Here is a 12470-nt window from a genome sequence, read left to right as displayed (position 1 = left end):
ATAAAAATAGCAGTACAGCCTTTAGTAATTCATTATCCAGTTTCAACAGACATAAAAGTAAAATATAGTTAAATAGTCTGCACTTTTAAGACTCATCACCGAATAACGAACAAGGTACAAGCTGGACCTTTACTTGTGCAATAGAAATTTGTTGTATGGAAAGAAGAAATTCGATTTGTCAGGGAAGATGCTCTTCCCATCATCTACATTCAAATGTATTTCTGTTTTGCTCACAAAATATACCTGTAAAGTAGGAGAAAATTCTGTTTAAGCATATGGGTGCAATCATATCCACCTCTGTAATATGGGCCGGATCCATACAGTTCCTAGTCTGATCCAGTCAACCCAACTCACTTTTCGAACTTTTTGACCAGCCTGGTTGTGCACTGTAGAAAAAGGTTTAAAATTCTTAATTCCACCTAAAACTGAAGCATGCTCATTATAGAATTCTCTAACAGATTCATGGAGTCTAAGAATTCATGATTCTGAAACAGAAGCAAGGAGAATTTTAAGGTGCAAGATGGGAAATTCAAGGTTCAGACTGTTTCATCTAATGCCCAATGTATGGTTCTACAAGCTAAGAGACTTTGGCAGATACAGAGAGACCCAGAGGAGACTGGTTCAATGCAGGAGCATTTGTAGAGATAGAGATGAATCTGCTATTAGTTTGAGTGGTGCTGGATTTTATGATTTTGGTGGGTGTGGAGGAGTTTATGCTCTGCATCTCAATCACAAAGAGTCTCAACCTCAGCCATTAAAGCAGAAAGCCCAAATAACAGAGGTTGCTAATAGGGGGATGGTAAGTAAGGGCACATCAGCTGCATTAATAGAGTCAAGAGTAGTAGCAGCATTGTGCAGCTGTACAACTACTGTTGGGTTTGTATGGAACTCAAGAGGTAGGAATGACAGTTCCAGCAGTAGTGAAATCTCAGATGAAGAAGAAATGAATGGAAACTTCTACTGTAAAAAACCCAAGCTGGTACTGCAGCAGCAGCAGCAGGAAGTCAAGGAGAGTTATAGTACAGAGCTTATACAGAATTTAGACCATTCTCAATTTGGCCCTGAGTTAATGGAGTATAGTAATAGGAGTTGGAAAGATGATGGAGAAGAAAAGAATGGAAACTTTTGCTGTAAAAAACCCATGTTGGTACTGCAGCAGCAGCAACAGGAAGTCAAAGAGAGTTACAGTACAGAGTTTATACAGAAGTTAGACCATTCCCAGTTTGGCCCTGAGTTAATGGAATGTAGTAAGAGGAGTTGGAAGCACCAGAGCAAACATGTTATTCAATATAGTTACAGTGGTGTTGCTGGGTTGCCCAGTCCTGTTCACAATGAAGATGTAGACTGTGAGTATGTGACAATGGCACAGCAAGATCAAGCTCTGACAACCCAAATGTTTGAACTTGCTCAGGGCCCATTTGTGATAAATACCCATCTTAAGTCCTCAACTTCTCAAATTTGCAGCTCTTCACTGTATGTTAATAATTTGGGGAGATTAACTACTGATCAGGAAAGCCAAGAAGAAGTGCCAATCTACAATATGGAGTCTACAGAGATGGAGAAGATATCAAGATGTGGTCATAGCTTGGAGAACAATACCATGTTTGATAAAAGTGGGTGTGCATCAGTGGAATCTGCTGAGAAGAATACTGTGTTTGATAGCTTTGCAGAGGTGAAATCATCTTATGACCCACAGAAGGATTTCAGAGAATCCATGGTTGAGATGATTATAGAAAAGAATATACATTTCTCCCAAGATCTTGAGTGCCTCCTTCAATGCTATCTTTCTTTGAACTCGGATGAGTATCATCACATTATCCTGAAGGTCTTTGATCAAGTTAGGTCAGAATTGAAACTCCAGTAAGCTCCTGGTTTCTACTTTTTGTGAAGTATCTGGTTTAAACGGTACATTCTAATTTTTGACTTGTTTAGGTATATCATTTGAAATTATACGTAAGATTCCTCTATCATGTAATTTCTAACAATCCACCTAAACAAATCAAAATTTAAAATGTGCTATTTCTTAAATTATCCTCTCCCAAATCTTATTTTAGAACCACTTGTTCTTGGGGCAGAGGGAACTTGGTAGCTTTCTAGAACATTGTAGATTTGAGGGGCTAGTGATAATGGATACCTGAACCCTGTACATTGGCACTATGGTAGTGGACAAATGCAGTTATTTGTTTAGATATGGGCATTAATTGTAGAACAATTGTGCAACATCAGCTTTGAATGCTTTCATCCAGGAAAGTGGGAACATTTTAAAAATGATTCTGGGACAAAATGGGTGTTCTTTGTTGTTCTTGCTGTCATTTTGATCAGAGCAATTCCATCGGCTCTTACCTACTAGTTGTCAACTTCGTTAGTAAGAAGCTTATCTTTGTATTAGATGATGCTGGACCTGCTGCCACTTGCGGCATTTTATGCTTTTGTTATTATTTTTAAATTTTTATTTTTTATTTTTATAAATTAGTGTTTTATATATTATGTTGTTATTGTATTTTTAATATAAGATTAGATTTGGAGGGGGTTATGAGGGGAGGATAGAGGCAATACACATTTAGCTATAGTAAAATTATTTTCATTCAATTTATAAAAAAATAATGTATTATGTTTTAATATAGAGATCTTGATTATGATGATTTTTCAAGTTTTATTATGCAAATAACATGTAATTTAGATAACTAATCAATATCTTCTCATGTAAATTAATAATCTTTTAGAATTTTATCATGTAAATAAAATGTAATTTAGAAAACTAATTAATATCCTCTCCTTTTAGAATTTTATCATGTAAATAAAACGTAATTTAGAAAACTAATTAATATCCTCTCATGTAAATTAATGACCTTTTTTATAAAAACAAAAAATCTATTAAATACACTTTTGTTATTTTATTTTGTGAAAAATTGATTTATTATATTTTATTTATTCCAACACCCTCCCTCCCTTAATTTTCACCCCTAACTGCTTTAGCATCCACAACACCCAAATTTTGTCTTATGTGCTCAAACTTATTCTTTGTTATTGTCTTTGTGAATATATCTACCAAGCAGTCTTTAGATTTACAAAATTCTAAATAGATTTCTTTATTGTTCTCTAACTCTCATGAAACAATACTTGGTATCAATGTTCTTATTCCACTTGTGAAAAAATGATTATTTGACAATGCAGATGTTGATTTGTCATCACAAAATATTTGTGTTGGATCCTCCTATTCCTACAATAAATTTGTCAATACTCTTGTCATCCAAATTCTTTGACATGTTGATGTTGAAGCAACATACTCTATTTTTCTTGATAAATCTAGCAACCTGTATTTAGATTTTTCTATGTAAAATATGTAGAGAGATATCATTTTAAAGATAAAGTATAAACATGTTATAAGGTTAGGGATGAGATCATGGTACATTTATGATTATGGTTAGGGTTTTGTTGATGGTGTTTTGATGCACTATCGAACACAGAATAATTTATTAAATACTCTATCCTCTCTTGAGTAAAGACTCTCAAATGTTGAAGATTTGCATAAGGATCACATGAGATGACTTCAAGGTTCTTTTATGCCAGGTCTTGACTTGTTGAATAGCTTCAATGGTATTGATGTGATTTGTTGTACCTACGAGGGGACTTATGTTGAACTCACTTGACTTGAAAAAAAAGGAAAAAAGATAAGGGTCGAGAGAGACTATTCTAACTCTAAGAATGTAAGAGCAATGTACAATTTTTGATGAAACTCTAACTAAGTCTTGCTTCAACATGCAACGAACATATCCACAAAGCTAGTGTGATCTTCTAAGGGTAGCTTTATGATTTTCAAATCATCACCACAAGCATAGACACAATCAAGTTGATGCATATCAATGAAGAAGCGATAATTGAAGTTAAGCTTTAGCTGAATGATTCCAATTGACCATGCAAGGCACTTTACCATCGGCAAGGTGTTAGTAGTACATGGATATACGAGTTTCACCATTGATCATACAAAGTTCTTCCATTTATCTACATAACTTGAAATCAAATTGAGAAGTATAGAGACCATGAAAATTGTTGAATTAACATATATAATTCACCATATCTTCAATGAAGTTTACATGCCTTTTGCAACAATTTTTGCCTTCTCTTTCTACTCTACTCTAAAATGCTATCTTTATGAGACTATTGACTAATCGCTATTGACTATTAACTTTACAAATGAAGAAGTGAGACCTTATATAGTGCTCTCAGTACAATTCAATAGCTTAGATTGATTTGAGATCAATGGCCAAGATTATAAGATAGAAACCCTATTGCGAAACATTTAATGTTCAACCAATGATACAATTACATTTAATGGGACACATGTCCTTCTTAGAAAATTCAACCAATAGATGACGGTGATAGGTACATCGAACTTTGTGCCCCTGTAGTAGTTATCCCCTTCAATGGATGAGTTAGGTACATCGAATCTGGATGCCTCCTCATGAAGTGATGTGATTGGTTGTAATGATGACTTGGCACCACCTCAACTTGAATGATTGTGTAACTCATCACATTTGTGCAATTGAATGTGGCATATCTCTTGGTACTCAACATTTGTGAGCGCTTGATGTGACGATGACTCCGCTCATATCGATTTTCTAACTTTGATTAACTCTTCTGAAACTTGCCTCGTTGCGATCACATGCATTCGCGAGCCTTCATCTAGCTATACTGGCAAAGATTCTTGGATTTAAATTTTCTTTGAATACTTGATGTTGACAGTTGCTCCTCACGCCTTGATGTAGACCTTGTCTTGCCTCCTGCCATTGTACACCTGCGAAAGTTGTCTAAATTAGTGTCACGTAATGGATATTTGATCATAGATATGAATCGATTCCTCAAGTTAAAAGTGATAATCACCCTAAGAATCTAAATAAAACCCTTAATTCATACATTTGCTTCTCAGTTGATCATGATCACTCAAGTTTATGCATTGCGCCTTTACGAAAATTAAAATCATCTCATCATTAAAATTTGAGCCTTCAAAAGATTATACAAAGACAATAAGTTGGCAGCCAAATCATTGATGTAATAAAAAAAAATTCTAAATGAATGGAAAGGTCCCAACTTCAGACCGATCGATGTCTGAGATCAGAGTGGTAAATCAGATAAATGGGTCAAATTGGCCCTTTCCAAGCTCACTAAATAATGACCTTGTTTCCAAATTCAATTGTGGATTGATTAAAGTTGAAATAGCTGGTCACAATCGATATTATTCACTTGCAAAAACTCAGATCGCTATCAAATTTGAACCATCTTCATCACTGTGTCAAAATCGCCACCCCTTAAAATCGATTTGCCAATGTTGGTGATCAGAAATTTTCGCCGTTGTGAAGATGAATTCACTGCACACTGTGATTTCGAAGTTCGCTTTTGCAAATGAAGGCAGGTTGAGAGTTGTCGCATACAATCTGCCAAATCGCAGATACCCAAAGTCGCTACCTGATATAATCGAATCAGCAAATGAGGTGAAGTTGCAGCCCAATGAAGATCGACTGGAGAGATCGCTGTCAATGCAGATATCAAATCGTCAACTTGATGATCAACTTAGTCAAATTGCAAATGATGGGAGACAATATCAATTCGCTGCGTGTTTGAAATCTTGATGCAAAACTAGTGATCGTGTTCTTCCCATGGTGAAATCCCTAGTGATTCAAATGTTGTGGCTCAAGTCGCTGATGTATAATGAAGTCGCTGGGTGTCTATTGAGGTCACTCTTCAAATTCTAATCAAATTCCAATCGTTGATGTACAAAGGTGAATTCGGTATTGTCAGATGAATCCGTTGATGTGCATATTGACTGTGTGTGATTCGATCACGGGCAGATGATTTAAGCAAATCGATTTGCAAATTGATTGATCAATATGAAGCTTATAGTGATTGGTAGATCATCACAAGTTAGACGATTTTTAAATGATCTTGAAAACGTTTCGACCACCTTCATTCAATGTTAATCCACCAAATTTAAATAACCCTCTTGGTTCTTGAATCGCTGGGCTTCTCCATTTAATACTGTTTGATCGAATCATGATACGCTTTTATTAAAATTTTCTTACTTATCAACTTAGTCGATTGATTATAAAGCATCAAGTATTAAATCATTTCTACTTAGTCGATTGATTATAAAGCATCAAGTATTAATGCCTCATATCAATCACCGTTCAGATGCATCAAATTTGCTTTGTTCATTGTGTAATTGAGTATTGTAATGAAAAGTGCAATGTTTTCGAGAAGCCATGCTTAAATAAAGCAACATCTTTGGAAAGGCATTGCTTAAAAGCAGTAATGCTCTTGAGAGGTATTACTTATTTTTCATGCCTTAACCAAAATATCATGATTTTCTTTTTTTTGCATTTTTGAATTTTTTTGTATTTTTGTATTTTTGAATTTTTTTATATTTTTTAATTTTTAATCTGTTTGGATTTTTCAAATTTAAAAGACTCTAACTCTATACTAAAGTGACATAAAAAACAAAAAAAAATTCAATCTGTTCCACAATGCTTTGTGGGTCTAGCATACCACCAAAAAATTTGAAAAAAAAAAAAACTTTTAAACTTCCCCATATTAGAGTTTTGGTGGGGCCCGGTTGAACGAAATCAAAACATTTTATTCGAGTTCGTGAGCTCAACAAAGAGAGTTTTAAAACCTTTTAATTCTCCATGTAAAAGCTCATGGTGGGGCCAAGTAGGCTAGGTGGGCAAAGAGAGGTGATAAGACGAAGGTAATAAGAATGCCTTAAAAACATTTAAAAATTCCATGTTAAAGTTTTGTGGTGGGCCCAAGTAATAGGTGGCATGGTAGAAAGGAATTTAAAGGTATGAGGTGGAAGGGGATGAGTTTAAGGAAAAGCCACGGGGTAAGGAAGGGATATGGGGGATGTAAGGGAAGTGGTGTCGGGTGATGGGAGTTATAACGGTTGCCATGGTAAGTTAGTAAAGGCGGGTAAAGGGAGGCAAGGTTCTAGTTAAGGGGATGACGATGGGAGTTATAAGTGTTAAGGAAAAGGTACAAAGGTATGGGGCGAAGGGAATAGGATAGGGGTAGGGTAAGGGAATGGTGTTAGGAAGGGATGGGGATTAGGTGATAAAAAAAAATGGTTAGGGTGTAAGTTATGATAAAGAAAGGGGTAGGATGGAAGGGTGTATGAAATGGAAAGTGAGAGGTAAATAGGAAAAGAGGTTATGATAGGTTAGCAAGGGGGGTATGAGGGGTATGTTAAGGGGATTAAAAGGTATGAGATATGGGATGAGGGTTGGATGGTGTAAGAAGGTAGTGAAGGATGGGATGAGGTTAGGATAGATATGGAGTGATATGTGGAAGGAACTGGATAAGTTAGGAAATGGGGGAAGATAAAGAGGTGTAGGTGTATGTATAAAGAGGTGGAAGGAAGTGAAAAGATAGAAGGTAATGAAAGTGGAAAGTGGTGAGAGGAAGGAAGAGAAGATATAAGGGATGTGGGATGAAGAGGGAATGAGATGGAAAGATTGAAGGAAATGAATATGGGGGGAGGAGTGAAAGAGATGGATGGGAAGAGATTGTGCTTGGTCAACCACTGGCAATGCTAGGAGAGGCCTTGTCCTAAAGAACGAGATTCATCCTAATCACATCATAGCCACTTGGGATACTACACTTCTTCAAAGAAAAGGCTAACAACTAAAGACTCAACAACTACTCTAGAAAGCAAAAAAAAGTGGGGGTCCCCATTTGCAATGGGGTGATGTGTAAACACGTCACAACATCTAGCACCACCTTGAATAAATGTTCTTGAACATTTCAAAGACAAAGACTCAATCCATACTTAGAACCTTCGAAAATTCAATCCAACTTTTGAAAAGACTAGAAAATATATACTCAAAGTGGAAGAAGAATCTCAAACCAGATCAAGGCACTTAGTCTTTGATTACCCATGTGTGTGCAATTGTATTCATTCTAGCTCACAAGAACAATGTGACTGCTAGGATCCATCGTGAATAGCTACGTAGTTATCCATACTTCTGGATAGAGCCTCGCTGCCAGCGAGCATATATAGGCCCGACGAGGTTATCGCTATAATCTCACAAATATTGCTCCATTGTTAGTCAATCGTCCATAGCCCCGATGGAGTTACTCGCATATTCCCAACAACAAATACTTCAATTTTTTATTATTTTTGCTCATCTTTCTTTCTTTTGATTTTCTCTTTCAAGATATTGCTTTCTTTTCACATATTTTTCCACACTTTGTAATTTGGCTCATAAGCAGTGAATCTCACTTGGGTTTGAGAATTACAGTGGCGCTAAAGCTGGATTTAAGATTTTTCACTAGTGACGACTTCACCTAAGAAACCACAATGACTTGGAGCAATAGATTAAGTGTGTAAATATAGTAATCAAAAGATGTCGGTATCAAGACACAATAAGTGATTTTCTTCCAAGACAAGTACAAATCCTAATCAAATGATGAAGTTAAAGAGGAATAACCTCAAACTCAAAAGTATTACATGAATGGATATCCAAGAAATGGATAAAACATAAGATCCAAAGTGTTGCCAATGTGTGAAAAAAAGTACCAATGCTTGTTTCACAACTGAGGGTTCCCACTTAGGACACCTAAACTAAGCAAAATGACTAACTCTAAAGCAAACAAACAACTAAACTACCCAAGTCGTTGATGAATCACGAGTCAAATAACCTAAGGAAAATCAAGAACATGGCTAAACAAAACTTCTAGACTAAAGCATGCGAAAAGAAAACCTACTCTAAACTATGTACAAGACTCCTAAGACGGACACAAATTAAAAAAAAGTGACATATATACGACTTCACAAAAATTTCTCAGGTTATGCAGCATGAGCATGACCAAAGTGACAGTTTGGAGATAGAAAAATTCATCCTTGAACTTAGAAAGGTAGGCTCTCACAAGGCAAATCTCATATTCAATCAAGACATCACTCAAGATAAATGCCTACCCCAACTATAATGACAATAATAATACCTCTAATTGAAATCTCAATCTGAAGTTTGGACATTCAAATGGTAGAGTTTACTATTTTCATGGTTGGTGTTCATTTAGTTGTCAATCTAGGAATGTAAGGTCTGCAATATATATGCACTAAGCTCCTTAAATGATTATTCTGCATTACTGTAGTGACTAACATTATGCAGAAAGGAAAGGGAGGAATGGAAATCATAAAAGGCTACATGAAAGCTTTACAAAACAATGCTGAAATGATCTAATGAAAATAACAGAAATCACACCGTTCTGTCTTGGCTACAGGAACAATCAACGGATCTATTTCCAGTGGTTGCAGGAACAATCCAGTCATGAACTTCTCCTGCAACTAAGTAAAAACTAACTTCAATGATCATAAACACAGGATCACTCACCAAGTGGGCCCCCTTGGATGAGTGATATCAAACTCTCAGCAAAGTACTATTAATAGATCAGAACAACATATTCTTATTCATTTCTTCCTGAAAATGATTACATATTCTAAAAGAGAAAAATTCAGAATGCTTAACAAAACTCTACTCAATTCCTTTCCATTTTGTCTAACTCTCAGAAAGAAAGAAGAGCTTATTATAAAGAAAAGATCAACTACAATGGACAACTCAAGTTACGCCCAGAAGAAGAGGCGGATAATTGTCAGATGAAGGAGATAACTGAGAGCTTGGTTGCAGGAACCGTGGATCTGAAACCGAACCACAGTCTTTGCATGCCAAAGCGATATTTTGTGAATTCAATATGCACCAGAGTTAAACTCCCATGGTGAAGTACAACTGCTCCGATTATGCCATACATTGCGCTTGCTTGAATCTCCTTCAGTTTGACCTCCAGTTATCTGAACGTGATTCTCCAGTCCTTAGGCACGAAAGAAAATCATCCACCGCAACATCAATTATTATCTGCACTAAAACAAAAACAACATACAAGGACATGCATATGTATCTTAGTTAATACATTCATTAACTCACATATGATATTATCCTAAATAATCGATATATCACAAGGACACATCATTTGGCTGCAGGAATAAATTGGCATGGCTGTAGGAATTAACCGACAAAGTTCAAACATGATTTCTTAAGTTCAATTTTAAAACATGGATTACATATAGTCAATTCACAATACTTTACTATCACAATGCAACCCAAAAGATACCAAAAACCTAAGAGTCCTGATAAAAAACATGTCAAAGCATCGACTTATCAATAATCATTTGAGGCAACTCATCGGTACCATGATCAATCCAAATGCAAGTTGTTTTCCCAAAACCCCCATAATCAAAATCATAATAACTTTTGAAGCTAGGATCAAGGAAAGAGACAACCCGGCATTGTTTGTATTAGAATGAATATTCTTGCTCACCGTCCACTAGTGCGTCGTTGGAAGAAAGAACGTCAGCCGCTTTAGGATGCCGCCATTGATGGTGGATCATTCCACTTGCATCTTTGACATGCAAATTCTCACCTTTTGGTTCTTCTTGAATTGTAAAGATTGGAGCTAGTGCAACCTCGAATTGCTCTTTACTCCCTGCTTCTATGGTGACAACAGGTTCAATATTGTGCATAAACCAAGAATCCTTGTGATGCTCCATAAGCATGTCTTAAAAAATGAGAATCTCCTTAAGCAATTGATCTTCAAAAATATCTTATAGTGATTGTTCAAATGGTAACATTGATGGTAGCATCGCTTCAAAGTGCTCTTCACTTTCTATTTCTATTTGTTCATCTTCAAGGATGGTTGACAATCCTTCCTTTAAAACGGCTTGAAGTTCTTCATCTGATTCTTCTTCTTGTAACAGTGATGAATTTTCACTAATGATGCCTTCCTCTTGGATGGGTGGTAAATACTCACTTCCTTGTTCTTTGAGTGGTGAAGTGTAGAGTGACATCACGTCATGATGGCCCTTCAAATCATTTATGTTATTTATTATATTTTCTTCCTCAATTGCTTGGTGATCTTCACAAGTATCCACGTTTTGTAGAACCTCATGCCTTAGTGTCTCCATGCATTGATTTTCACTTGCTATCATCTTAGTGGCTTGAATGTCTTCAATTATTTTTTCATTTTCCTTTAATGCAGGGTAGATGAAGCTATCACTCACTGCAACACATTGAGCATTAAATTGAACCATGCTATCAGCTGGCCACTCCTCCAATAATGTTGTCTCGGGAGGTCGGAGTTGATGATGAATCATGCCTCTTGCATCAACTCGCTTGCCTTGGAATAAAATTGGGAATGACTCCTCTTGCGATTTTTCTATAAGATTATTTAATGCTCCTTCGAATAGAATAGTGGTGATGATTTCTTTGAGCGCCCCCTCAAATTGTTCATCATACTTGGGATCGCTTGTGATAACCTGTAATTCTTTGTTCGACATCTCTATGTGATTGTCTTCTCCTTTTAGGCTGCTACTTGAAACTTATTGCAATTCACTCTCAAGGATATCCTTTTGCAGCATGAACAAGGATTCTTCAAGGAGATCCTCTTCTTTTAATAAATGTGAATCATTATCTTCCTTGACTGTCGAACTGATATCCCGATCATCGTCTATCATTGTGTACGCACTTACACTGTCTTCTTGTAATTCCTCCCCTTGGGATGAATTTTTAGCATACTCCTTAGATGCAAGTCTTGTAATACATTGATCGTCATGTGAACTTGTGTCATCGACTTGGAGCTAGCTTCCCTTACTATCGGATGATGTAGCGATGTCTTGTTCATGTGTTCTTTTAAATCCAGCTTCAAGGTATTCACTCCAATATCTGTTCATGATACATTCTTCCTTGGATAAGTTTGGAAATCCCAACTAATAACTGACTTGATTGATATCCATTTCACATAGCGAGCAAGTAAACTCAAAGTGAGGTGCATCATGAGCCCTAGACCATGTTGATAGCAACATTTTCTCTAAGTTTAATTTGTCTTTGATTGCAAGGGAGACTTCTAACCGCCACTAAGAATATTGAAAGAGGATTGTTACTCATTGGGACACTGAGATTGTATTCTTCTGCTTCTAGCTTGGGAACATCCCCAAAGAAGATATTTCCTTGTGCTACTGATTCCATTCTTGACAAGAAAGTCAAGCAATGCATTTCAGTGTGTTCATTCATTTCGTGGATTCTACATTGTCTTGGTGATGCAAATTTACACAAATGGCGTGGATAAAGTTGTGCATTCAATCTCCACCAAACTTGAAGGATATCAACTTCCTTCGCATCTCGGTGATGTTGCTACTCCATTGAGTAATCTTTCTTTTTTTTTGAATCTCAAATTTAGCTTTGAAAGTTCAATTGGTTCTAGCTACATTAATTGCTTTGTTCTTTTTGCAAGCCCAATTGATGATCCAACATTTGTTCTTTCTTTCTTTTCATTGAATTGACCTGATCAAGAGTAAATGGTAACAGGAGAGAGAATTTCATGCCTGAGTCACCCTCATCCTTATTTCAAAAACCTGAAGTCACCAA

The 12470-nt window shown here is 36.2% G+C and overlaps 1 protein-coding gene across 1 annotated transcript; it reads left to right on the top strand.

The window, feature by feature from the left end:
• The first annotated feature begins 520 nt into the window (after positions 1-520).
• Positions 521-1864, top strand: LOC131069491 (uncharacterized). Its single transcript, XM_058004950.1, has one exon. It carries the CDS (start codon positions 521-523, stop codon positions 1862-1864), a length of 1344 nt encoding a protein of 447 aa, XP_057860933.1.
• The last annotated feature ends 10606 nt before the right edge of the window (positions 1865-12470 follow it).

The sequence above is a fragment of the Cryptomeria japonica genome, chromosome 3, assembly GCF_030272615.1.
Source record: "Cryptomeria japonica chromosome 3, Sugi_1.0, whole genome shotgun sequence".
NCBI classification, from domain to species: Eukaryota; Viridiplantae; Streptophyta; class Pinopsida; order Cupressales; family Cupressaceae; genus Cryptomeria; species Cryptomeria japonica.
The sequence above is the reverse complement of the archived record's forward strand: the minus strand, read 5'-3'. Positions and strand labels throughout refer to the sequence as shown.